At 38.8% G+C, this 27,685-nt stretch overlaps 3 protein-coding genes across 7 annotated transcripts in view; 2 read left to right on the forward strand and 1 right to left on the reverse strand.

Moving 5' to 3' along the window:
- LOC102308945 (leucine-rich repeat-containing protein 17) overlaps positions 1 to 2,873 on the forward strand; it is an 8,463-nt gene extending 5,590 nt beyond the window's left edge. The window contains exon 2 of the mRNA XM_042224078.1: positions 1,367 to 2,873. Within this exon, the coding sequence (XP_042080012.1) occupies positions 1,367 to 2,137 (771 nt within the window). The 3' untranslated portion in view covers positions 2,138 to 2,873. The remainder of the gene's footprint in view (positions 1 to 1,366) is intronic.
- Positions 2,874 to 2,999: 126 nt separating this feature from the next.
- tmem101 (transmembrane protein 101) lies at positions 3,000 to 7,955 on the reverse strand. Its single transcript, XM_005913584.3, has 4 exons — positions 7,766 to 7,955; positions 7,015 to 7,195; positions 5,963 to 6,109; positions 3,000 to 5,024 (listed from the first exon to the last, which is right to left on the reverse strand). Exons 1-4 carry the CDS (start codon positions 7,894 to 7,896, stop codon positions 4,716 to 4,718), a joined length of 768 nt encoding a protein of 255 aa, XP_005913646.1. The 5' UTR covers positions 7,897 to 7,955; the 3' UTR covers positions 3,000 to 4,715.
- Positions 7,956 to 10,538: 2,583 nt separating this feature from the next.
- On the forward strand, positions 10,539 to 27,224 carry si:ch1073-13h15.3 (guanine nucleotide-binding protein G(I)/G(S)/G(O) subunit gamma-T2). Of its 5 annotated transcripts, XR_006054765.1 has the most exons (15): positions 10,539 to 10,717; positions 10,882 to 10,970; positions 11,111 to 15,113; positions 16,295 to 16,477; positions 16,741 to 16,982; positions 17,084 to 17,279; positions 18,583 to 18,780; positions 18,865 to 18,984; positions 19,096 to 19,234; positions 19,832 to 19,941; positions 20,427 to 20,593; positions 20,786 to 20,945; positions 22,361 to 22,575; positions 23,867 to 23,980; positions 25,312 to 27,224. XR_006054765.1 is itself a non-coding variant. In XM_042224089.1 (14 exons), the coding sequence occupies exons 3-13, from the start codon at positions 14,957 to 14,959 to the stop codon at positions 22,528 to 22,530; spliced, it is 1,842 nt and encodes a 613-aa protein (XP_042080023.1). In that variant the 5' UTR covers positions 10,539 to 10,717; positions 10,882 to 10,970; positions 11,111 to 14,956; the 3' UTR covers positions 22,531 to 22,575; positions 23,867 to 24,446. The 5 variants fall into 5 exon arrangements, 3 of the variants coding, with proteins under 3 accessions (XP_042080023.1, XP_014190844.2, XP_005913631.1); XM_042224089.1 differs by lacking the exon at positions 25,312 to 27,224 and having other exon boundaries at positions 23,867 to 24,446; XM_014335358.2 differs by lacking the exons at positions 23,867 to 23,980; positions 25,312 to 27,224 and having other exon boundaries at positions 22,361 to 23,859.
- Positions 27,225 to 27,685: the final 461 nt, after the last annotated feature.

Below are 27,685 nucleotides of genomic sequence, written 5' to 3' on the forward strand. Positions count from 1 at the left end.
GTATGTGAGGTGCTTTCGTGATATTTAATGGATCGGATTACATTTTTTATTTTTCTCCGATATCCGATCCAGTAATTTAGGTCAGTATCGGACCGATACCGATACGTAATATCGGATCGGTCCATCTCTAGTCTCAACTAAAGAAAGGGGAGCAAATGTGTTTTTGTCACCAGGCTGCAAATAACAAAGTGCCAAAAGATATTGTTTAAAAAATGGTTCTTTGCTAAATTGTCGATGTGTAGACACAACACTCTTTCAACTTGAACTCCCTTGATGCATTTTTTTTATGTTTAATGATTAATAAGTCAGTGTTAAGTGTCTTAACAAACAAACATACTTCCAAAAATGATAAAAGGACAAGGATGCGTGAAAAAGCAGCCAATGCCCAAAGATAACCTTGACAGTCCTCTAGAAAGCCCAGAAAACTACTGCTCAACAACACTTTACAAAAATTTTAAGTCTGATTTCCTGGAATTAAAATATAAAGAAATGAGGGGTGACTTTAGCACATCCATCCATTTTTGCTGCTCATCTGGTTTCGGGGGCAGCAGTCTAAGCAGAGAAACTCAGACTCTCCAGCAAGTCCTAGTCTGCCCCAGGGCCTCCTCCCAGTAGGACGTTCCTGGAATACCTCACCTAGGAGGTGTCCAAGAGGCATCCTAGTCAGACCACCTCATCTGGCTATTTTCGATGTGGAGGAAAAGCAGCTCTGCTAAGAAGCCCTCTCAAATAACAGAGTTATATCTAAGGGAGAGCCCAGCTACTCTTTGGAGGAAGCTCATTTCTGCCGCCTGTATCCAAAACCAGAGCTCACGACCATAGGTGAGGGTTGACCAGTAAGTCAACAGCTTCACTACTATATAATATTTAACTCTTCCCCCCCCCATAAAGACAACATTTGACCTCTCGTGTTCCCTTCATGATGAGTTTTGATACATCAGTTCATATCAGTAAAGATGTGGTTTGATGACCTCACTAACTTTTCATATCCACACCCGGTTATTTTCTTATACAAGGATGCATGAAATATAAAACAAACCACCAGTTCAGAAACATGGGTTAATTCTAGAAGATTATTTAAAGGGAAGAGTTAAAATTTCTATTTCTCCAATCAATTCAAAAATAAAATATTTCAATTAAACAGAGACAAAGAAAAAGTCTGCACAGCTTTGTTTGGGATTTTAGCTTGGCGGAAAAAACCCCTTAAATTTCCCTCTGGAACCGGTTTCCTGAGATGAGATGCAATATATATTTAAAAGTTGCTGCGAAAACACACCTGATAACTGACCACGTTTTAAGTTAAACCACAATTCAAACTCAGCTGATTTGAGTAACGTGTTGTTTCTAATTTCTTTTTCCATTTTAGTCTCTGTCATCCCTGCAGTTTCTGGAGAAGTTGGATTTGAGTTTTAACCGGCTGCGGTGGCTCCCTCAGGACTTCTCTCAGGGCCTATACTCCCTCCAGGAGCTCCGGCTGAGCAACAACCTGCTGCAGCACTTAGACTCCAAATCACTGGAGGACTGTGGCAGCTTGAGGAAACTGGACCTCAGTTACAACCACATCCGAGGACTGGACATCAAGGCTTTGAGCAGCCTGTCTCGACTGAGCTTCCTCAACATGGAGGGAAACAGGCTGAATGTTCTTAAAGATGGCCAGCTGAACAGGCAGCAAACTTTGGAAGTCCTGCTGCTCAACTACAACAACATCTCAAAGATTGAGGCTGAATCTCTGGCTCCCTTGCGAAGGCTCTCTCTGCTAGGTCTCAAGGGAAACCAGCTAGAGCACATAAGGTTCAAGACCTTCCTGAAGCTCCAGACAACCAGCACCTACCTTCAGATGTCCCTCAACCCCTGGATCTGTGACTGCGAGCTGCAGCGCATCTTCGGCAAGATCAACCATGTGCGACATCTGCACGTAGAGGACTACAAGGACATCATCTGTCACGCTCCCGCTCAGCTAGCCGGAAGTCTCCTGGCTTCGATGGACAGCCAGCTGTGTATAGCTGAGACTGCCTCAGTGCTCGTCATCACCATCACCGTGATGCTCGCTGTGATTGGTGCTCTGGTAAAAGCGGAGCGCAACCGTAAGAACAAACAAGCCTCAAGTGAAGCAGAGTCCCAGGGACAAGAAAAGTGATACTTTTTGCTCATTAACAGGAACTCTAGGACTAATATGTGACCTGATTCTGGATGCTGAGCAGCAGACAAGTACAAATTATCACATTCTATTCTGTTTCAATGCTCTTTAAAGCTTTTTATACTTATGAAGCAGGCACTGTAGGAAAAAGGAGAGAAATCAAAGTGGAAATGGCTCATGTAGTAGCATAGTAAACAATCCAAATTTACCCATATGTTCTGGGTAACATGAACATTAAGTGTCATCTTGTATACTTGCCTAAAGAATTTTTTAATGAGACGCAAACTTTGTCTTAATCTACAGATTACAGCAAAAGAGCGCGAGTAGGGCCTAGAGAAAAGCCTGAGCACTATTCCGGTGCGTGTAGGACTCATTCAACATCAGGCTACCTCCGAACATTTTTGAAATTCCCTTTACTGGTCTGACGACACAGCAACATCTCAACCCCTTTGAAAACTGGTTGGTCTCCAGTACCTGATCTATCCTTTTTGTCATTGACCTTTTTTAAAAGAGCTAAAACATGTAACATGTTCCATATGGGATGGGACATCATATTACACTGGTTTTATTGTTGATGGGTATTTCATGTAAATATTGTATGAAGAAATCTTTATTTTAGCAATGGTGGCCAAACCTATTGCAAAAGTTCATAGCAAACCACAAAACATTAGTCATTAGTAAAAACATAAAACCAACATATGACTAAAAAAAATGATTGAAGTCATTAATGGAATAAATGGAAGCTCAAAGGTGAATCTTCTTTAGCTAAGTATAAAAACACATTCAGGTGTTTTCTTTGTGTTGAACTACATGTTGGTTTAGACACTGACACAAGCCACACATTAAATATAAATCCTCCAAAAAGGGTTTATGCATATTTAATCACACATCCTGGTAATTATACCTCCTAAACACACTGCACAGTCTTGGACATGAAGGATCTGTTACATTCAGCCTTTCTTCCTTGTTAACTGAATGTTGAGCCAAATTGGGCACATCATAGAAAACAAACTGCAGCTTTCAGTAAAATGAAGTGACTTGAATACCCATGTAACTAAACAGTTATTTCATATAAAATGTAAGCAGTTAAAAAGTATTACAGCTGTAGACATATAAAAGACGGACTGGGTCTAAAAAGTGAAGCCAATTGAGTTTGTAAATTTCGGAAGGAGAATAATGAGTACACTTATTTGTTAAGGCTTATGATTGACAACCCATTAAACAATGAGAGTGCTGTTTCATAGTCAGACCTGCTGCTTCTAATAACACAATGGTGAAGGTAAAAACGCGTATCTGGAAGCTTTAAAGCCAGCAGGAGACGTCACATTGCCAAGCCCACCTTTTACACCATCTATGATGTCAGACAGGACTACCCATTGAAAGACTGCTTTAAACATGGTGTTTATTCCCAATAGGCCAGCATAGTCATTCCACTTCAAAAGCAATATCACATAAGACGTGCAACAAATTAAAGGAAAAACCTGAACCTTTGACCCTTCCCCTACAGTGAGGGGTGGGAGTTAATTAAACTTTTTATAGGAGTTCTAAATTGGCTGCAGGTGTGAGTGGCATACCCCGCCCCTCGCTCTCACCCAAAGTCAGCTATGACAGGATCCAGTTCCAACCTCTGGTTGGTGGTTAAGAAAGACAGCTGTATGTATGTACGTACAGGAGAGCTGATGTTTTAAGTTGGTGCTCTGCAAAAACCAAATCACAAAATTAGTGAATAATCTCTTAGGTTAAAGCTGTTTATTACAGAGACAGCTGGACTGAAGCTGTTCTGGCTCAACATGTTGCTAAGCACAGATTGGCAATTAATCAAATTATACTTTCAGTTATCATTTTGGCCTTTTCTCGGATTGGTCTCACTGCTGTGTGGTATTTTGCACAGTACTGCTGGTTGTGGAAGAATTTATCAAAAATGATGCTTTTGTTGACAACTAAGATAAGAACCACCTAGGATAATGCATCTCAACTTTTCTTCAGGTCAAGAAGGGCTTTGGAATTAAGTCAAATTTATATTCTGGCTTCTAACAATTACAAAAACAAGGTAACGGACATAAAACTATTTGTTTGTGTTGTTCCTTTGCAGCCGTGCACTTTCATCCCTCTCTAAAACCCCAATCAAGCTGTTGCTTCATGATGCCTTTTTCCTTTAATTTGTCACCCAGCAATTTTTCCCTTTTTTAAAATCACGTATTTAAACCATCCACTGTAAATAGTGATTGAAATCATTAAGACCTCTTTTAAAAGTTCCCAGTAGGTTTGTAGTAATAACACTCCCTGTCAAGCTTCAGAGCATATCAGAAACAAAAATGTAAACATAAATCCAAATAAATTATTAACATTTAAAAAGCAAGGTTGTGTTTTTTCTTTTTCCTTGCAAAAGCAAAGTTACAAACTGGATAATCGATGCAGCTTACATCCAACCGTCTCAGCAGTGACTGTTTTTAATCCTGAGGCGTCATCGAGTGACGGCAGCTTTGAGTACAGAGTTGGGCCACGATGAAAAGGCCAACGACATCTTCCTCTGGTGCACACACCTTGGTCTGTAAAAGCTGTCTGAGTGTGTGACTGTTCAGCCATCAGTGGCTAGGATCAGTACAGCGGCGAAGATGCCCACATTATGACCTATCAGCTTCATCTGGTTCCAGAACTCCACCTTCCGAGTGTGGTGCCAGTAACCAATGTTACCATCGATGAGCAAGATAATAAGAGGAAGGATGGTGGCCAGGATCTGAGCAGCCAGGCGGATGTAGCAGCCGGAGAGGAAGGCCAGAGCCAGGATGCCAAACACCACCTCCAGCAGCATCAGAGTGACCTCTCCCCCAACGATGTGGTTCAGATAGACCTGCCTGTCCTCTTTGCTGTGCTGGAGGGAGTAAACCTAGTGGGGAGAAAATAGCACTGCAGTATTTGAACTAAAAACAAGGTCTGATCAATAAAATGTTACTCAGAAATTTATGGAATATTATTATTATTTCATATAAATGATTATCTGGTTTGTAGAAATTAATTTCAAGTAGCTAATTTCATGTTATTTGATCACAGAAAGAATTCTGGTCAGACTCTGAATCTAATTTAACAAAACAGATCAATTCAAAAATGACCAGTACGCACAGTTTTGTCTAAGCAGCACTAAAAAGATATACACTTAGTTTATAAAGACACTAGGGAAAATAAGGAACATCTTATATTTAAAACCTATTTAGTTCACAATGGCATTGAGTGAAAATAACAAAACTTCACACTTAACAATCTAGGTCTGGGTCGTTGTGGCAGCTGTCTAAGCCAAGATTCCCACACTTGCTTCTCCCAGGCAACTCCTTCAGCTCTCCTGGGAGGACACTAAGATTTCCCTAACAAGCTAAGAGACATTATCTCTCCAGTGTGTCTTAGGTCTGCCCTGGGGTCTCCTCCTAGTAGGACATGCCCAAAACACCTCACCTAGAAGATATCCTAGTCAAAAACCTGAACGACATCAACTCATCGCCTTAGAGACACTGATGTCTCTTCGCAGTCTCTCTAAGGCCAAGTCAAGACACCTTTCAGAAAGAGCTCATTTCCACTGCTTGTATCCACAATCTTATTTCTTTAGTCACTACCCACAGCTCATGAACAGGTAAGGTAAGGAAAGGAAAGTAGATTGCTAAATAAACTGCTTTGCTTTCACACTCAGCCTCTCCCTCACTGAACACACTCCATGTGTCAATCTCCTGCTACACTCTCCCCTACTTGTGAGCAAGACCTGGAGATTCCTAATCTCCCCAAAGTGGACTATAGCCCAACTAGCTCTAAAATCTATAGAAGTGAAACGTGTCTTACCATGCAAATGAGATAGACTCCCAGAAAAACTTGTCCAGTAGACTGCAGGGATCTGCTGCGTGGTTTCTGTCTGTATACTTCCCCTGCGCCGCTGGCCAGAATCAGAAAGCCTCCAATAATGGCCAGCGCTCTGGAGTACATTCGCACCTGTAGTGAAAAAGATTCAAACTGTCACAATCTGAGGCAAGTTCCTACCACCGTTGCTCTGATAAAGCAATCTACTCTGACTTGTAGTGGTGGCCCAGATCCAATTTCACCGCCATGTGTGACACAGATCCACTTTTGATTAATAGCTCAAAGACTGATCCGGGCCATTGTTTGATTTAGTAGAAGTTTAACCTCCATCAGTGGTCAAAAAATGAAATTTATTACATTCAATGAGTATCAGATATAAACAAATATGTGCTCAAAAGTACTAGAGTTCATGTGTAGTGCAAAAAGACAACCCAAAAATAAACATCTCGAAGAACATATTACTGCATGTTGACACCATGCATGTTATATATTATCACTTCATACTGGTGTCAGATATTACATTGAATAAAATCTGGCAGGTAATGGTGACGCAGAAGATCTGCTATGGCAACTACTATAGGGAGCAGCCAAAAGATTATTCAGAGGGTCCTCGTAGGTTTTATTCATAGACAGGATTCTTCAGAAAGTGGGAGAACCAGCAGAATCCCGTCTCCAGTCTCTCCACAGAAAGAGACAATGATACAGTCATAACAAAAAAGAAAAATTTGGGTTTTCAAGTATTCTCTATCACAGACTAATTTATTCCTTTTCAAACCAAACTGTTCCATTTCACCAATCTTCTGAACTATTTTTATCCACTCAGAGGTTGTTAGAGATTGCTTATTTAAACACTTATTAGTTATTGCTGTCCTACTTTTAGTTAACAATATAAATATAACAAAAGCTGTCTTTTTTTCTTTTTAGCTCAGGTAGCACATTCACTAAATAACACTAAAATTAAAGTTAATCTGTTTAGCTGACAATTTAATTTATATCTGTGAACAGAACTTACTTTTCTATCAAATGACGTCACTCACCTTAAGCCATTCCCCATAATACACCTGCTCTCCAACGTATGATGCGTAAGTACTGATGGCAAGCTGTACGGCAGCAGCCAAAGCAAACCACCGTCTCTTCACCCCAAATGACATGAAGCTGGCACAGATCACCGCAGCGCCCATGTCCACATACAGGTACGGTATGTGGATATCTGGCTTCCTGTAGATTGTTGGGAATTAAAAGCGTGTCAGTGGGTCAGTTTTCCCCCGCCTCAGAATAAACTTTTGTGTTACGTTATAGATTTACATTTATATTTATACATTTTCCGTGGAGCAGCTGTAATTACAGGATGGTTCAAAGGGGTGTGGTTGTCCACCACAGACTGAAAAATACACACCCAGTATCAACACTGAAACGACGACCAAGAAAGAAAATTACAGCCTACCCTATCTAAAATTACAGACGAGGCTAAAGATAACACGGCTTCTTAATTTAAACCACTTCTTCAGCCCATCAACTTTCGGCATGGGTGTAATTTCTGCAATTCAACTCACATTAGCTAGCAAGCACATTCCCACATTTAAGATAAAAGAAAAAAGGTTGCTTCGTGTAACTTTATCCTTTAAACTCAACCTTTTCAGCCATAACAATTTTCAGCTAATACTTCTCCAATAACATGTTTTAATATTTAGACTATTTTTTCCCTCAAAGTTTGACTCGATCTTAAAGTAGCAGGTTGTTAGCGCGTCAGCTAACTTGAGCTAGCTCTCTCGTTCTTTCTTTATTTACCTTTTCGAGTCCGCTCGTTCAGCAAAGAGCATCAGCATGCTGAAGCAGTTCCAAAATCCAAACCGGGTCAAAATAAACGCCCCCACTTGGCTTAGAAACCTCAACATCTGCTTCCTACTGGGACCCGCCATCGTTGCTGCTGCACATCTAATCGCCAGCGATACAGTATCGGATACATCATTAACTTCCGGGTAACAATATGTTCACGTGTCGAACTAAAAGCATATTTTTCAGCTATTATTTTGAAAATATTTTTTTCCTGTCTTCCTATTGGCTGATGTGACAAACAGGTGGATTGGGCCACCGGTGTGGCCCAATCACTGTACTGCCGGGACAAAAGCTTTTCGACAGCTCTATCTGCAGGAAATGATTCGTAATTACAGAAAGGATTAGAGGTCATGAGAGGAAATGATAGTTGACCTCCATTCCTCTAAATAGAAAAGGCTTGGATATCTTTCTCCAATTAAAAAAAGATCGTCTTTTAATATTGATTCATTTTTAGTGAATTCATTAAGGCATTCATAAATTTTTCTTCAATAAAACAAGAAAGATTAGGCGACTTAACGTCAAGTCATCTAGTATCCCTTAACAATAACTATGCAAAAATATTTGTAAATATTTTCTTTTCTTTTCTTTTTATTGAAAACTGAATTTGTATACACCCCCAAAAAGCTTGTATTTAATAGATTAACGCTGTTGCTTAAAAGCATTAAGTTTTATGTTGTATAGTTGTATAGTTTACACATATTAACTTTTTATATTCAAAATATAAAAGCAAATATTTAGTGCGAGTCTTACTAAAATATTTATTTATATATAATACAGTAAATATTCTATATAACCTCTTTGGCTCTGATAAAAGCCTCAGTAATTTATATTGTCAATTTATCAGGCCCTGTTGCATCTTAAAGACTTCATAGTATCATATTATCCTAATAAAGCATTTGCTCTATTACTCTAATACTGCTCTAATACTGTAAGGTCTGTAGCTTACAATATAAAGTGCCAGGAGGTAACTGCTGTTGTAAATTGTGCTACATAAATAAACTGAATTGAATATTTTTTGTTTTTACTCTTGATTGTTTATTGTACTAAGGTAGCCAAAATCAAAAATTAAAATATCTTTAAACTTGATTCTGGTTTCATTCAATTACAATTATTATTTTTTTAAACTTGATACTTAATTTCCAACTTATAATTCATGTATTTTTTGTGTAACTGTGGAATATAAATTAGCGGTTTGTTAAAACTCTTCCAATCCCATAAAAATGCTATGAACACACCAGTGACGGTCCTGCTCATTAACAAGTGTTCATAACAAAAGAAATATTCAAAAAACAATAAAATAAATTGTCAAAGCCACCAGTGACAATAACAAATACCTGTAAATGACATTTAGCACAGCTGTTTTGCAGTAAAAATGAACTCAAGGTGGGGAAAAAGCCTCTTCACAATGAAAAGGAGTGTTTCTGCTCTGCTGCTAATCCACAGTGAGGTTAATCTTGAGTAAATGAGACTAACCCAGATTCTGATAATGGCTTAGTGTGAGTCCTACTGAAGGTTTAGTGGAGGCCAATTAGCTTTCCATGTCTGTCAGATGTCAGTTGGAGGTGATGGGAACAAAGCGGTGAAAATGTTAATGCTTCCAGATTGAGTGACGGCAGCTAAATGCTATCACTTTAAATGAAATGAATGGCTTTCAGTTAATGTTCAATGTGTTGTTTTAATAAATTAATAAAGTACTGCCAATACAAAGCTGAAAATAAACCCACATTTGAACAAAAACGCGTTACTCACCAAAATATATTCTACAGAAACAGCAAGATCAGAAACCCTTCCTTATTGTTTTATGATGATCAGCAATCTCACCCACCTTTGTATTTATTTTCACTTCTGTAACTTATTTCCAAAGTAAAACTATTGTCAGTACTTTAACTGAATTAACACTAATGATAACAGAAATATGCAAATATCCACACATTCTTCACTGAAGCAATGCAGACAAGTGAACAAAAAACATTTTACTTTTTTCTTGTACTTTCTCTGAAGGACATTTCTAACAGCTATTTTTGTGCAAAGCTAACAAGTGATGCCACTAACTGTACTTCTGTCAAAAGCATGTCTTTGTTTTGCACTTGTGTGTACTGCGTATGTTTTTTGCCCTTTTTTCTATACATCTCTCTTCTCTCTACATTTCTCTATGAATCATGCAGATAAGCACAGATGATAGATAAACCAATAAGAAGCCTTTTTATTCCTGCTATTTTGTTTTAAATCACTTTGATGTCAGAAAAGCATGCAGTGATGCAACATAATCAATAACTTTCCTCAAACGAGTTAAAACTGAACTAATGAGTCTGTCATGAATATGTATTGAATAATGATTCTGTAATAACTTCACAGATTCCACCATGGTCTATTTTGCAAGATCAACCTAGAGTATATCTGCAATGAGTCTGTGGTACCTTATATGACACAACTCTGTGCACTGTATTGTTATTCCCAACTACCTGAAATCACAACTATCAGTTTAAACAAACAATAGTTTTGGGTAAAACCTCTTTGGGGGACAGACCACATGTTTCTCAGAGCATATCCTCTGCAAAGGATCTGCTGTTCCCACATCTATCATTTCTATGTCCATATCTCACTTTCTCCAGCATGGCATCAACAAATTGAAAGGATCTGTATTCCCTTGCCTTCCTCCTTCCTGTTTAGGGGTCACAGCTCCTGATTGTTTAATCTCATCATGAGGGATTGGTGACATCAGGCCCAATCCTGTGCCGACCTCATCCAAAAGCCAGCACCGGGGATCAGCTGGGATGAAGAGCAGTGGGGCAGCACAGATCAGTCAGTGAGCAGAAGCGATCGGACTACAGTGAGGCACACAGTTGATGAGCTCTTAGGGGCCAGCACATTTCTCTGACTGTTGGGGACCCCGCCATTCAACAGGTAATGACACTGTTTCTTTTTTTGAAATCTTTTTTTAAAATTGAGGATTTAAACATAACTTTGACTATTAGAAAAATCTAAATACATTAGGATAGTTAGTAAAGTACACTTTTTCAATCTGTTGTGACATTTAACATATTTTGAACTGTAATTTCTTCTCACAGCCAGGATGGCTCGGGATATGTCAGATAAGGAAATCTTGAAAATGGAGCTAGACCAGTTGAAGAAGGAAGTTAGCACACCTAGGACACCAGTAAGTGCCTCTTCTTTTAGCACAGTTAGCTTTAACTTTATCCACCAAAGCCTTTTGTAAACATTTAATTAAGATTAATTTTAAATGACTTGTGCGACTTCCCTGATCTTCTTTGTTTTCATCTTTCCGATAATTAACAGGTGAATGCAAACTGTACAGACACAATTGCTTTTGTGGAGGGACTGGCCCCGAATGATCCGCTGATTAAGGGTGTTCCCGATGACAAGAACCCTTACAAGGGAGACAAGGGCGGCTGCATAATAACATAGCACATAGAAATCCAAGGAAAAGTCACACAGTTTTTTATGAGAGTTGGTTGCATTGCTGTGATATTCCTGTAGCCTTTGTGGATAAAATGTACAGTCGAAAGAAAACTGAAATCTGTAATGGATAATTCCATCACTGGATTTCTGTATGCACCTGTGGATAGTCTTTGTCAATTTATAATTAAATCCAAATAGCTGTGCAAAGCTTCAACCTGACGTAGCTGTTCTTGTTATTGAAAAGACATAACACATGTGATTTTTTTGAGCTCCTACTGTACTTTAATCTCATTTTATCACACTGGTTAATATTAAATAGTGATAACTACTCACTGATTTGCGTCCAATATCCCTGACTGTAAGTCAACATCTCACCCATGTTACTGTACAGAAGGGGGTCAAAGTCCCAAGAGAGTCAGTACTACTAATCGGATTTCTTTGCTGTGGTAGAGTCAGTCACACGGGTCTGTTGACACGGAGCCGCTTCCTGTATCAAAGTCTTTAAGCTTATTCCACACTTCATCCTGACTTCCATTTTGAGCTCTCCATCCAATTAGTGACGCTTTCAGTGCTGGCATCAGGAAATACAATTAAAGAACTCAACATCTGAGTCATCAAAGAACTCAACATCTACCTGTCAAATAGCTTTTTAAAGAGGTTTAAATATTGTAAGAATATTATAATAACACAAAAGATAGATGATGGGGCTGCTGGGTACAGATTACAAATCAGAGTATAGAGACAGAAACTAAAACAAAATACAAAAAAGGAGCAAAAAAGGATTTTTGAAACATAACCTATAAATATATATAATTATCACATAATTTACCCGTAAATAGTAAACAAATTATTGCATGATGAGTTGTTTATATAAGTGTTATTATAAAGAATAAGTAAGATCAAAAGATCAAAAGAAGAATCACTTTTAAATTGCACTTTTAAGTTTTTGTTGTAATTTTAGTGTAATGTAAAATGGGAGAGTGAAAGCATTTTGAAAAGCCTCAACATTGCTGAACATCAAGTACACAGGTGTGGGGTAACCGGAGTTTTTCTGCCTATTATCAAACCAATCAGTCACTCCCTGCTTGGCTGGGTCTCAACTAATAATCAAAACTGTTTAGTATTTTCAGTCTACAAACAGAGAAATCAACAGGTCAGCACGAGTGGAACCAAATCCAAATAAAACTGATAAACACATAGATAATGTATAAAATAGGGGCATAGCTTCTCAGTCTAAAATGTGAAACCTATGCAAAAGTGCCATAAACCTGTTTTCTTTCTAATGGCCAGTAGGGGGTAAATCTGGCACTTTAAGACAAGTAGACTTATTTTTTCAAGTCTAGTCAAGTCTGGTTAAACAGCCCTAGACTGCCATGCTCTCTGATGTCAATTAATACTTTTCTGATGAGTTTATGGTCTGAATTTGTACTTACTAAAGACAATATCATATTTATTTGTACATTTTTGTCACCTTTAATGTCCAGATGGACACTAAATCAGGGTATACTCATGACTGTATAAGCGTCAGTTTTACTTTCACTTGCAATGTTCGAATTCAAAAAGCTAAAATCTCAGCAAATCAGCTACATTCATCTTGTATATGCTGTCTAGAAGGAAGAAAGAACAATTTTAAGAGGTGAGGTGTGTACGAATCAACTGCCCGGGGACCCTCAGTAGAGTCTTCATCAGAGTCTGCAGTCAGAAGAGACCAGCAGCCGGACCCACTCTGTCCTATCGATCTTTTTGAGTTAACATCAATCATTTCTTCTTCTTAAACAACAATGTGCCTTTAAGTCTCCATTCCTATAGGACTGCTGAAAGATGATTAATTTGAAATATGATTAATTTATTTTTATTAACTGGCTACATACCACAGGCTTTTGAGGTGGTGACAATAAAGCCATTACTTAAAAAGGCCTTACCTGATCCAGCTGTGTAAGCTAACTATAGAACAGTTTCTATCCTTCTTTGCATTTCACAAATTCTTAAAAGAGTAGTTTTAAAACAGTAAGCGTATCATTTGCAAAGAAATGGTTGAAAAGCTTCAATCAGGATTTTGAGCACACCATAGCACAAAAACAGCAGCAATGCTTTTTACATTATGCTTCCCTGAAGTAATATTATTAGAAAACACTGTACATATTTTCATTGGTATTTCAGATGTTAACTAGATTCACCTGTATTTCTAATGCTATAACAACTCTTAACGTCTTAAACCCACAAGAGTTACTCAGCCTGCTGAACTGTAAAGGCATAAAACATGACACATGCATGTAAAGTCTAACGCAACTTGTCCACAGTGTATTATCTTAATTGCCTTATCAGATTACAGATATTCAGAATTGCTATAATGTATATGGGCTTCCTGTGAGTTGGTTGCAATAACAAAATGGGATGTTACCTTTAAATTACCACCTGTTATGGGAATCTGAAATAAATTGAGACAACCAGATTGGCTTAATGAATTTGTAACCTTTGTAAAGGGTTCAAATATGGAAGCAGTCTTCATGCTTTTTTTTGACCAAGAAAGGTTGTGAGCCTAGAATGTTCATTACAAGTTATCTGCTGTGGTCACAGGATGCTGTTCGAACACTGTTATAAAAAAAGATCACAGGTGCATCTGAAAGAATAAGGTAAGCTTGACAGAGCAAAATCTCACAAGTCTCCGTTACACATCTCACAAGTGTTACAGTGTTACACAAAACCATCAACATGTAGCGATTATTTACATCTGCATTTAATATTAAAAAAATCCACTTGAAGTTTAAGGCTACATTTCTGTCTGCCACAATTTCAAATTCCTTTCGACCATCGTAGCAACTTGTTGCTTCATTGTGGTTCACCCTATCTGTGGCTGCAGATTAAATCTGTAGCTCAAAGTCGAATGAACGAATGTGTAACTTGAGTGCAAAGTTCATGAGTGGATTACGTTAAGAAAACTAGATCAGCTACAATCCATATATAGCTTCTTTTAAGAGAAATATAACATTGGTGCAGCAGGTCTAATTTCAGTGTTATTAGGCTCATTTTCTTCTATCGTGTAAGAGTCTGACTCTTATATTCACCAGTAATGATTTTTAAAATGCTAAAATTTACTGAAGCAAGTTCCCTCAGATGCCCTGTTGTAAAAACATAAAATTGGACATGAAGTCCAAGAAGACTTCAATACAATATTATCTAAATTGTCTTATCAGATACGAGCAATTACAACTATCTCTATCTAGATTTGCCGTGAACGCTCTAGATTGACTGAATGCAGTTTATGCAATAAAATGGGTTATTGATTTGAAATTAATATCTTTAGTATTTATTCTTTAAAACAATTGGCATTCAGATTCCCCTACACAGTTTCAGTATCTTTAACATTTTAGGAATTTCTTCAAAAAAACAACAACAACAAAACAATTAGACCAGTTCCTAATTTTCCTTTGATGTTTTTGTCTTTGCCCTAAATGAGTGCTCAGCAAAAAAAGCATTACACACCATCGTTATTGTAATCTGTTATCACAGGAAAAATGGGCCTTTCGCCACTTTACTGCTTGTCATAACACATATATCACTACATAGCAATCTCTTGCCCCCTTTTCCCCAGACCTTTGGCATTCAGCAGGATAAAAGGTGCCTCCTCAGGGAGGCGAGTGTTTAGATCACACCTGCAATTGCTGCCGTGTACAATCCTGCTGCAGATCGAGATCCAGAATCAGCGAATTGACAGTCTCTGAGATGTGGCTCTTGATTTTCTTAGTCTGCCTGCTCATATGTGCAGGTAGCACATACTGGTACCTGTTTGGGAAACCGAGCCCCTTCTCGCTCAACTCAGTGAGACCACCTGCACCACGGGAGTTTGATCAGAAGAAGCGCGACAAAGTCATCAAGCAAGGTAAAATGACTGCAGGTGAAAAGAGCTGCATGCAGCATCAGAATAAAGTTGTTCCTGGATAGTCAGAATTCCTGGATAATTAGCCCAGCCTAGAAAGGGAGGGGAACATAAACAACTTTTTATTTTTATAATATCACTTCAAGATATTATGGCCTAACTTTAAAAAAAAAAGTCAGTGAGTCATTCATACAGGAAGAACGAATTCAAATCTTTCTTCAAAAAGTTCATCTTAAGGGTGTGATTATTATATTATGCTCCTCTTTTTATAAAATGATTTTTAACAAATAAAGAGTTCTATATTATATCTATGTTGTACGAAAAGTTTTACATTTAAGCCAAATTATAAAAAGCAAAAATATTCAAAAGCTTAACTGTTAAAAATCAGTTAAACAAAAATTAAAACACATTCTGTTATTAATAAACCATATATTTAAAGAAGTAAAATTGCCACATGGGGGCAGCACGTTTGTTAACACTGGTGCAAACTGTTGCCTCGCATTAAGAAGATTCCTGGTTTATGCTCTAGCTGGAGTGGGTTTCCTCCTACAGTCCAAAAACAAGCCCGTAAATGTAATTGGTGATTCTAAATTGTACATGGATGCTAGAAGGATATAGAATAAAGCACTGTATGAAAGCACACAGTATTTTAGTGCACTAAAATTCCAGTTTCTATGTTAAGCAAAGTTACTGTTACTTTAAAAACCTTTACTTTGCATTGAACAGAGGTTTCTGTGACACCAGTCTGACGAGGTAAAGATTTTACCTTTTATTTAATGCATTATCTATGCATTAAATAAATTCATAGATAATGAATATAGACATCTGAAATGAATTTGCTATAGTCATTATAAGTGCTGATACTGTTATCTTAGTGATCTTAGAGATGAGAAAACTGTCACTAAATAAACCGACTGTTTTTCCATGTGTGTTTTATCTTAATTAGATTACAGCTATTGCTAATGGGAAAACACAGATACCGGCACCAGTTCAATGTTTATGACAAGAGAAGTGCACAACCTTCAGCCTGTATTATGTAACACAGGTTGCAAACGATGCATTTTGACGCCCCAGTTTCAGCACTTGGACACAATAAAATTTATAATGGACTTTTATGATAACGATATGAACTGGAACAAAAATCTTTACTAGGTTAACACCACCATCTGTATGTTTCTGTGCAGGTTTCAGCGTTGACAAAGTGCCCAAGAACCTGGATGTCATCGTCATCGGCAGTGGTATTGGTGGTCTGACGGCTGGAGCCACACTGGCCAAAGCAGGAAAGAAAGTGCTGGTGCTGGAGCAACATGACCAGGCCGGAGGCTGCTGCCACACTTACATAGAGAAAGGCTTCGAGTTTGATGTCGGTGAGAAATCTTCTTTTCCATAACAGTCATTTGGAGAATCATTAGAGATTCATGCTAACAGCTTGAATTACATAAAAAATAACTGACACAGAAAGAATAATGATACAACTAAAGCAATAGGCTGATGATAATCTGGTCTGTCTAGGGTGACAGCTGCTTTTTCAGAGAAAGAGCAAATAAAGGCATGCGCTCAGCCATCATAACCCTACAGTCCTAAAAATCATTCTTTTCTATCTAAAAATGTTCACTTCCTTCATCTTCAGGGCTTCACTACATTGGCCAGCTCCATGAGAACAGTCTGCTGCGTATCGCCTTTGACCAGATCTCAGAGGGCCAGCTGGAGTTTCACCAGCTCGATCAACATTTTGACACCATTCAAATCGGCCTGGGCAACGAAAAACGAGAGTACACCATCTACTGTGGGAAAACTGAGATGAAAGCTCACCTGATGAAGCAGTTTCCTGATGACACAGAAGCCATTGACAAGTTCTTTAAAATCATGAAGGTGTTGTTGTTACTTTATCACTTATTACACACATATTTCAGTCTCAACAGTCAGAAGCTTTAAAAATAAAATGCTTACAAATTCCCATGGTTTTTCAACAGATCTCAGCTAAGAAGACGCACTATCTGGCAACTCTCAAGCTTATCCCGCAGTGGGTGTCTTTATTCCTGCTGAAGTCAGGCATTGCAGACCTCATCTCTCCAGTTTTCCGCCTCTCTGGCACATGTGCAACAGATTTTGTGAACACCCTGACCAGCAACAAGGATCTCCATACCATCTTTTCTTACTTTTTCTATGGTATGAACTCAAAAAGTTATCGTCATAACAGAAAACATAAGATATAATATAGTTATTTATTTCTATTTTTGCCACTGAAAATAAAATGCTTTTGGATATCTAGAAGTCAAAATTTAAGGTTGTTATATCAAATCTTGAGTCAGATATCTCAAAATTTCAACTGAACTCCAACCTGAAAAAAAACTTTTGATTTTGAGTGGCATGGTGGTTAGCACTGTTGACGCACAGCAAGAAGGTCCTGAGTCCAATTCCACCATCATTCAATTCCTGTGTGGAGTTTGCATGTTCTCCCTCCCACCGTCCAAAGACATGCAGCTTGTGGGGATAGGTTAATTGGATAATCCAAATTGTCACTAGGTGTGAATGTGCGAATGAATGTGAGTGCGACTGGTTGTCTGTCCCTGTGTGTTGGCCCTGCGACAGACTGGCGACCTGTCCAGGGTGTACCCTGCCTCTCGCCCTATGACAGCTGGGATAGGCTCCAGCGCCCCACGCGACCCTGAAAAGGATAAGCGGAAGCGAATGGATGGATGGATGGATTTTGAGTTAAGTTGAAAATTGTTCCATATCATGAGACACACAACAAAAGAAGACAAACAAAAAGAGAGAGAGAGACACACATACATAAGCCTTGCTATGTTAAATCAATACCAACAGTAATGTCTTGCCACATCACAGAAGTGTAGATCCAATGTGTCCCGAAGATGGGTGGGAGCTTGGGTTTCCCATTAGTTTTTAGAAATCATATACTGTATATGTGGTACATATTTGGGGACAAGTTAAAAGAGAAAACCATCATAAGGTGTCTGGAATCAGGTGTTGGGACACCAGTTGTCAGAAGATCTTTTTTTTAATGGTCGAGAGCAGTTAAAAAAAACAAAAAAAATCTCTCATCGAGGCTCTAATGAGTAAAAGCGTCATAGCATATGATTTACATCAGTCCTCGAGGTGGACATGGTTACTCCGAACTTGTATTGATTTGCAGTGACACTTCTAGGTAAGGGAAATAGAGGCTGTAATATTATCAGGGGCCCACAATAATAAGACTACAAACCTCGAGATAAATATAAAAAGTTACTGTGCGCAATATGTACTGTATAATAGGGGTATGCAAATCATCAACTTTTTAAAAATTCAGTTACAATTTTGTCTTCTAGCAATTAATCAAACAAGAAAATAACAAATATTGTGCCTCATTCTGTTTTGCAGTAATTCCCTTCCTTTCCTGCTGTCGCCCCTATAAAAAAAAGGCCAATTTCATCCCTTGTGGCAGATTTAGTTCACTTATTCTTTATGTATATAGGTGTGCCACCAAAGGACTCCAGTGTCCTGATGAATGCCCTCATGATTCATCACTACAAACGAGGAGCATACTACCCTAAAGGCGGGGCCAGTGAGATTCCTTTCCACATCATTCGCACCATTCAGAAATATGGAGGAAACTGCCTGGTGAGAGCTCCCGTCTCCCAGATCCTGGTTAATGAAGAGGGAGCTGCTTATGGTGAGAGCAGAATCCACCTCATTTTTAAAATCAGTGTAAGGTTAAGTTATTGTCAAGTCAATAGTGTGTGTTTGTTTGAGATAGGTGTAAAGGTGAGGAAAGGTCAAGAGGAAGTGGAAATTCATGCGCCTGTGGTGGTTTCAAACTGTGGAATCTTCAATACGTTCCAGAAACTTCTACCCCCTGAGATACAAGCCAAACCAGGTGAGAAACTTTACTGAAACTGAGGTAAAGTTGGCCAGAGTGACAAATGCAGGTGAAGTGAAGACGATACAAGGTGATAAATAATGTCTAAGTAATGCTTCTATATTATAGATATTCAGCAACGACTGAACATGATGAAACATGGCAGAGGATCATTATTAGTCTTCTCTGGCTTTGATGGAACAAAGGAGGAACTGGACCTCGTTTCCACTAATTTCTGGCTGTTCAAAGACAATGATATGGACAAGTCGTGAGTATTGCAGAGCACCGATTGCAAAGAAGAGAAAGGCAGCATTAACCAACCACAAGGGGGTGCTGCTGTATCAGAATAAACAAGAAAATCTCTCCTGCTCAAGTCTCACACATTTTTATAGATACAATCTTATTTCAGAACAAAGAAAAAACACCATAGCTGAACATTATGCTAAATATTTTATTTAAATAAACACAGTATATGGCTTATGATGTTGTTGTTTTTTTAAAGTTAAAGGTCCTTTCTTGTTCGCTACATAGGGCAGAAGATCAGTCATGTTCATCTCCTTTCGTCTGTGTTTTGTCCAGTCTCCGTGTGCTCTATTTTCCCTCTTTTCTACTTTTTCCCTTACCCACCCAACCGGCCATGCTTGAGCCTTGTTCTGCTGGAGATTTCTCCCTGTTAAAAGGGAGTTTTTCCTTCCCACTGTTGCCTAGTGCTTGCTCATAGGGAGTCACTTGATTGTTAGGACTTTCTACAGGTGAGGTGACTGTTGATGACCGGTACTACCCAAATAAACCTTGATTTAATTGAAACGGAGTTAAGATTGCTCTTTATGGGATTTATGATTTGTATTTTTTATTTTTATTTTAGGATGGAGGACTACTTTGGATTGAGCAGAGAGGAAGCACCTGATAACATCCCCATGATTTTCATCACAGTGCCATCTTCTAAAGACCCTGAAGCCAAGATAAGGCATCCTGGTACATATTAATAACAATTACTCACTATTTCTACAGTTTCCAAAGGATATTTATGAGATCTAACAAAACATATTTTAAATGAGGATTAAAGTGCTCTATACTCTCAAGACTCTTTGCAAGATTTGAATGATTTTGAATAAATAACACTGTCCATCCCTCTGCCTGAAAGAAGCTGTTTTAGCGCCCTTCCCCCTTTCTTTAAGCCATCCTTCTTCTGATAGGCTGGCTCGATGACTATATAAGGACATCCTCTCTGTTTGATACTATAGAAAGCCAGGAGAAGAAAAAAACTGTCAAAAACTGGGCATTGAGGGCAGTCTGAGGTCTCAGCTTTTTACATGAACATATGTTGACCTTTAAACGTCGAGCACGTCAAGTATTTAGCTTTAAAATAAAATATATTCTTTGGCATATTTTATACGATCTAACACAGAACTGAAAGTCCACACAAATTAAGAGTGGTGACTTGCTGTTCATTTCTACAGGAAAATCCTGCATGACAATACTCACCATGGTTAACTATGAATGGTTTGAGCAATGGAAAGACACTACTGTGCGCAAAAGGGGTGATGAATACTACAATTACAAAATGCGATTTGCTAAGAACCTCTTTGACTGGGCCTGCACTGTGTTCCCTAAAATTAAAGACAAGGTAGGATCCGTCATGTTTAGATGTGATTCTGCTGTTTTTTCTCCTGTATGTTAAATTTAATAAAAAAATATACTTTTAAGGAATAAAGAAACAAATCAAAAGCTATTGGTAATGTATACAAACTATTAATGCTTGTTTGTTGACATCAAGTAGGAAGGGTTTTGTTAAATCTGCATGTGTTGTGTTTTTCAGTTGGTTTTCCAGGATGTGGCGACGCCACTGACAAACATGCACTACCTGGGTGCTCAGCATGGAGCCATGTACTCCGCTGAGCACAACCTGGAGCGTTTCCATGCTGAGGCCGTAGCCAAAAACAGATGCAACACCCCAGTCAAGAACCTGTACATCTCAGGTATGAAAATGTGGATTTTATGCTAAAAATCATCTGCAAGAATTTAAATCGTATCAATTAGGTTTTAGGATAGAGTAAAGGAAGGGTACATAGATATATTCCCAATCATCAAATTATTTTGAATCAGCTAGAAATCAAACCAAGCGTTTTTGGTTTAATAGTTAGCTTTATGAGTATTGACAGGACTTTAATTTAAGACCACTTTTCAGTTTCACAAATAAATAATAAATTTCATAAATGAAAGGTAGAAACAGCGACACTGAGCTGTGGGCAACTTTATACACAAAAGTGACCCGTGGTCCTCAAGTTCCCCCCAAAAAATGCATACAGATTTACCGTACAGCAAAGTTTAACCAATCTTAAACTGTTGCTGCGATATAACAGAATGCAAGCTGTTTTCTAGATAACTGAATAATAAAACTTGATTTAAGCTGAAGGAAATACTACTTTTATAGAGAATATAATGCTCTTAAGCTTATCTTTTTTTCAGGCTTAATGATGAGCTGTTCTTTGAAAAAGCATAATAACCGCACTTGGTTCCAAGATTATCTGGTTCTTGAAAACCATCATCTTATTTGTGGCACTGGGAAATTGGCTTTTGAGTATAGCGTTTACAGCTATCTGCAGAAGCTTGTAAAATTAGATAGGCTAATCCCTTTTAATCAATATAAGTCCCTTTTAGTGAACAATGTACAGTTTTCTTGGAACTGACATTTTTCATGCTGATGTCCTTGCCTTCTTGGTATTATGTATATGATAACTTTATGGGTTTTTATTGCTTTATTGTATTTTCATGCACTCAGCGCCTTTTCCTGTTTAAATGAAAGGTTCGAGAGGAGGTGGAAGGATAGTAATTGACTAAGATAATGCTTTTAAATATGACAGTTTACTTTCGCTGTATCTGTTAGCAGCAAATAAGTCGCCTTTTGCTGGTGACTACAATGGTGCTATGAAAACATGATCATAAAAAAGTCCCAAAGCAGAGACGGATATATTATTGGGGGCGATCGTGGCTCAAGAGTTGGCAGTTCGTCTTGTAATCGGAAGGTTGCCGGTTTGACAGTCTCGGTCGTTGTGTCCTTGGGCAAGACACTTCACCCGTTGCCTACTGGTGGTGGTCAGAGGGCCCGGTGGCGCCAGTGTCCGGCAGCCTCGCCTCAGTCAGTGTGCCCCAGGGCAGCTGTGGCTACAATGTAGCTTGCCATCACCAGTGTGTGAATGTGTGTGTGAATGGGTGGATGACTGAATGTAGTGTGAAGCACTTTGGGGTCCTTACAGACTAAGTAAAGCACTATACAAATACAGGCCATTTACCATTTATTTAAGAAGCTTCAGAAGAAAGAACACACCGATTTGAATCTGTCTTCCAAGTAATGTCTCATACAGAGGTATGCATGTGTGGCTGTGTCTTCCAGGCCAAGATGTGTTCAGCAATGGGATAGCTGGTGCTCTGCATGGTGGACTCCTCTGTGCCTGTGCTGTGTTGGACCGCATTATCTACATTGACTTGCTCCTCCTCAAGAAGAAGCTGAAGAGAAGGAAAGCCAGAGAACTGGCAAAGCTGGCTCAGAAGAAACTGCAGTGAAATTGCTCTCTTCTTCCCCTGCAGGACAAAAACGGAACTACACAAGTAGGGTATAACAGGACCCTGAAATATTGTGGGAAGCTCACGAGAACACAACACTTGTTTAAATTCTCAAATCCTAATTTTTTACATTAGAATTCACTTATTTGATGGATAGGATGTCTTGTTTTTATTAAGGGAAATAATCCATTTGCAATTAAGACTCAAATTTAAATAGATTTTTATTCTTTTGTTGTTGTTTTTTGTGTTTGAAATGATCATTATGACTGCGGCAGATACTAAAATAAAGTCTGTAGCCTGCTGGTTCACTCATAAAAATCATATTTTGCATCATATTTTGTCACACTAACACATCCATTTCTCACCTTGTTTGGCTTTAAGGTTTTCATATATGCTAATCACAAATTATCTTAACAATATATTTAATAATCCATCAAGTACTTACAGATGTTTTAAGTTGTGGTTGTTGTGCTGTTAACAAATACTGAAAGCAATTTTAAGTAAACTGCAACGCTGTATTATTTAAATCAATATTTCTTAGGGGTTGGGATGGTTTTATGAGAAATGTGTATATATTCGTACTTTTTTGTGTGCACATAAAAAAAAGATGCAGGATTTTCACAAATTATCGTATCAATCTTTCAACAATAATTATTTTATAGTGTTGTGTCAAATAGGTTATTATTTTTGCTGTTTATTTAAAGATCTTTTACAGGTGAACTGAGATTATAAGGCCCCTGTGGGTTTAGTTCCCACCTATGTTGTTCTGACCTGACTTCCAAACCCTCGTTTTGTTTGTTTAACTGCTGAAATCAAACATATGAGGGGAAACCTCAGACTTCCTGCAGCAAGTGAACATTTCCTTAGTAAACGGTGGGCAGATTGGTTGACAAGCTGTGGTTTGTAGAGGACGACTGGGGGGATCCGAGGAGAAGAATGTCCCCTCTGTCCAGGCAGACGGTGGTATGCCAGCACCTCTTTCCCTCCCTGTCAGCCTCCAGTCCCTCTGCTCTACAAACCCTGGATAAGCTCCTACTGCAGTTAAAGTTACAGTAAAAAAGCTGCAAGCTTTACTATCTTTCATACAATGCTTTAGAATAAAAGGGGCCAAAATTAAATTGAAGGAATGAGGAGCTAATTATACTGACTGTGTCTTGCTGGAACTTCAGTACACCAAAACTTGTAATTACCATGGCATGATAAAGTGCACAACATCACCCAAAATAACTATTACTTTCCTACACTGAGTTCTGACTGACTCACAGACCAACTTAAATTCAGTTTTTCCCTTTTTTCAGTTCAGGAATCAAGTTTACTCATCCTTTTTTTTTTTTAGTGACGTGGCTTCACGGGAGACAGCCTGTCGGATGGCTGGCCTGTCCATTCATTTGGACCAGGCTGAACTACTGGATGCAGCTCAAGGTTCCCAGAGAAAGACTCTTCCAACAGTGTAAATTGTTGTTTTGAATGACAAAAACCACTGGACTGAAACATGTTTATGTCCCCTTCATTATTTTGTCCAACATGACCTAATTTACATGAACCTAAACTATACCACATGACCTGCAAAAGTAATTAAATGTCCATCAACCTATGCTATACTTTCTTTTCTTACTATTAATGCTAAACTGGCAGCCTTTGTAACATTACACCTGCAAAACACAAGCTGTAGATCACAGAGGAGGGTTGTACGTTCAGAATTTTCTGTGTGAAGTTGCATATTCTCCCTGTGCTAGTGCAGGTTTCTCTCGGGACCTCCAGGTTCTCCTGCAATGAAAATCTCAGTTAGTGCTGCCTACGCATGGTTAGATCTCTAACCCAACCTGAAACTAGAGTTGGTGTTCTCGTCTTCTTTAATACCATTTACCAATTTACCAATGGTAAATGGCCTGTATTTATATAGCGCTTTACTAGTCCCTAAGGACCCCAAAGCGCTTTACATATCCAGTCATCCACCCATTCACACACTGGTGATGGCAAGCTACATTGTAGCCACAGCTACCCTGGGGCACACTGACAGAGGCGAGGCTGCCGGACACTGGCGCCACCGGGCCCTCTGACCACCACCAGTAGGCAACGGGTGAAGTGTCTTGCCCAAGGACACAACGACCGAGACTGTCCAAGCCAGGCTCGAACCGGCAACCTTCACGATTACAAGGCAAACTCCCAACTCTTGAGCCACGATCGCCCCAATACAGATTACTTTATTTGGACGTTTTACAGTTCACGCAATTCTAATAATTTACACCTACTTTCAACTTATCACAAGTAAAAGTTTGTTCGTAAGTAAATCCAAAAAGTAAATAACAGAGAACAAAAACTAAAGGGGTTGTTTCCTCTCAGTTTTCACTAAAAATACAACCACATTCTGAAAAGAAAATTATGTGACCTAAAGTGGGCAGATCATAGGAGAAATTTTAGGTTTTCTTGACCAGCACAAGCACCACCTCAACCCCCTTTCTCTTTTTTCCTCTCACAGACGGCTCCCACATGTTTAGACATGCTCTTGCACCAGGAGAGGCCCAGAGGGTCAAATTTTAACAAAAGCAGTCTGTTCTTTCCACTGCTTTGACTACTCTGCAGATCTACACTGTTAAATGAGTGCTGCTGTGATTGACTGGCAGTCCAGCGACACAACCACCTTTAAAAAAAAAAAGAAAAAGCATTTGCATAAAGCAGACAGCAAACTTGCAAACACTGTAGCAGCAGGCTTGGCTCAGCGAGTAGTCATGTTACCAGGCTCTCGTTTCTGTGCTTCAGCCAGATTTTCTTCTTTTCCAGATGTTGGAGCTCCTCCCTGCTGGCCGGCCACAGCCTCCCACAGCTTGCACTCAGCCAGCAACCACAGCTGCTACCAATATGAGAACTCTGAGAAGAAAGTTTTAGGCGACACAGAGGAGAGGAAGACCCAGTCTGAAGTTTGCACTTAGGATCAGACTGGGCTTAAAGGCAAGAGCAGGTGAAAAAAAGAAAGAGCCAGCCGAGTTAGGGTCACTCCTACTTTACTAACCCATCATAGTTGATGTTCTTTAAAACCTTTGTAAGATGCATTAAATATACACCCTTTTTTTCCACCATCTAATATGTAAAGACAAAACATTTTTTGTCTTGTCTTTTTTTCTTGATTCCTTCAAATCAGTTGTTTTCCTGCTTTGCAAAGATCACAAACTTCTTCTGTGATTTCGATAAAAAGCTGATGTTTGGGGCCATCTCTCTCTGTTGAGCTAAATGGAAAATCCAAGGAAAATGGCAGCTTCCCAAAACTCTCTTTTGTCTGCATGAAAAGCCTTCCACAATCTGAAACTAGTTGTTATGTCTTTACACTTAGAGCTCACAATATCAGCTTAATCATTTTTAAAGTCTCAGTTTAAGGTACATACTATATCATTGGATAAATATCTGCCTCTTTATTTGATTAAAGCTACACTGGCTTCACTATCTAGCTACCAAGTGCTCTACAAGTAGGGTTCAACAATGGTGTTGAACCAAAGCAGTAAATCTCAGGGTAGCTGCTGAACAATGAGCTTTCCATGTTGGCTAATTACGAAAATGACTCCTTTCACACTCTCAGTTTTGCTTTTACTTGTACTAAAACATTGCCTATGTTTGCATTGAAATCAAGAAACTAACTACCAGACGGCACCAGACATGCATGCTGGCTGATAGGGTTAAAGTGCCAGCAGTTCCTCCAAGGCCACTTGAAGCTAGCTCCAAAAGTGAATCAATCCCTGTGGAATGCCACATTAAAATACCCTATTTTACCCCCATATCTCACTTTGACACAAGCGCATCTCACCAAATTTGGACACTTCTCAGACCAAAAAACAAACATTTAGGCTTTAAAATCTAGACTCCAGAAATGAATATGTGACATCATGATGACACGTCTTCCTTTTACATACAGGTTATGATAATATCAGGTAGGCAGTGCATGCTTCATGCACAATTTAATTCTGTGGATTTAAATTCAGCACAACACCTTTTTTTAAACTCACAAAAATTCTCCTTCCCAGCCTAACAGCAGAAATGAATGTGTCTTGGCAGGCCTATACTTTCCCTTTTCATCTGTTTGATATATTTGATGTAAGACTACTGCATGTTTGGAGCTTGGCTGGGAGAGAGAGCAAGAGAGAACAGGGAAGAGAGAGGACCAAGTGCCAGAGGGGCCCAAAGACAGGAGAACACTGGAGGCTAACTTTGTATATTCACATCTCTTTTTTTATGAAAGGGTAATTTTGGGTATTCATCCAGCGCACTTTTTAAAGTCAAGTGTCTATTCCTGTAATTATTACCTCTATATCGGTTAGATAGAAAACATCTGGACCGAGTTTTGTGTCCATTTATTTAAAACTCAAACAGAATAAGTTGGCGCCACGTTGCTTAAAGAAAATTAAAGTAATAATTATCTGGCAGACTAAAAAGTCACCCTCAATTACACCATGTGTTGAGCTGTACTGATGATATGAATCTCTGGCTTGAATCCATTATTAGCAATTTCTAACAGCTGAGCAATGTAACATAGAAAAAAAATGTTATCTTTTTGCTTGAATGAAAGAATTTAACTCTTTGCTCTTTCACACCCATCTGCACTATGTGACTGCAGCTCCACCTTCCAGTGGCTGCTTCGGACACAATCCAGTCTCATATTTCACCGTTTGGTCGTCACTCCAAGCCCATCCTCCACTAATGCTCATTTCCCTAATGCATCTGCATTCGTCATCTCATGTTTACACCATGAGGGAGCTTCTAAAGTTCAGGGGAGCTTATGCACTAGATGGGGCTCTTCTGTGGGTTTAATCCCAGTCAGCCCTCTTAGGCGATGACTCCTCAACACATGACTATTATAGACAGTCATTTTTTTTAATGTGGTGTTTTTCATTTTGTGAATCAGGCATCCAAGTACAGAAAGTGTTAAATGCTGCGCAGGCTGAGCAACCCTCTGGTGCACACTGTGATTGCGGGGAAGTATAAATAAACTTAATTTAACTTTTTTTCACATTTAAAATAGATTTTTAAATGTGAAAGGGTATGTTGTTGAGGTGAGCTCAAGAACAAAAATAGATTTGTTCTTGAGCTCACCTCAACAACATACCCTTTCCACATCCCTGCAAACGTGTTACACAGTTTGCTGAGACATGCTTAGCTCGTGATCTGC

The sequence above is a fragment of the Haplochromis burtoni genome, unplaced genomic scaffold (assembly GCF_018398535.1).
Source record: "Haplochromis burtoni strain Fernald_Lab_line unplaced genomic scaffold, NCSU_Asbu1 Contig_6, whole genome shotgun sequence".
NCBI classification, from domain to species: domain Eukaryota; kingdom Metazoa; phylum Chordata; class Actinopteri; order Cichliformes; family Cichlidae; genus Haplochromis; species Haplochromis burtoni.

Coding starts and splice junctions, on each gene's coding strand:
- tmem101 (XM_005913584.3), bottom strand. CDS start 7,896: ATGGCGGGTCCCAGTAGGAAGCAGATGTTGAGGTTTCTAAGCCAAGTG. Junction 7,196..7,765: donor GAACGAGCGGACTCGAAAAG/GTAAATAAAGAA, acceptor AACAATCTACAG/GAAGCCAGATATCCACATAC. Junction 6,110..7,014: donor ATTATGGGGAATGGCTTAAG/GTGAGTGACGTC, acceptor TTTTCACTACAG/GTGCGAATGTACTCCAGAGC.
- si:ch1073-13h15.3 (XM_042224089.1), top strand. CDS start 14,957: ATGTGGCTCTTGATTTTCTTAGTCTGCCTGCTCATATGTGCAGGTAGC. Junction 15,114..16,294: donor CGACAAAGTCATCAAGCAAG/GTAAAATGACTG, acceptor GTTTCTGTGCAG/GTTTCAGCGTTGACAAAGTG. Junction 18,781..18,864: donor TGAAGAGGGAGCTGCTTATG/GTGAGAGCAGAA, acceptor TGTTTGAGATAG/GTGTAAAGGTGAGGAAAGGT.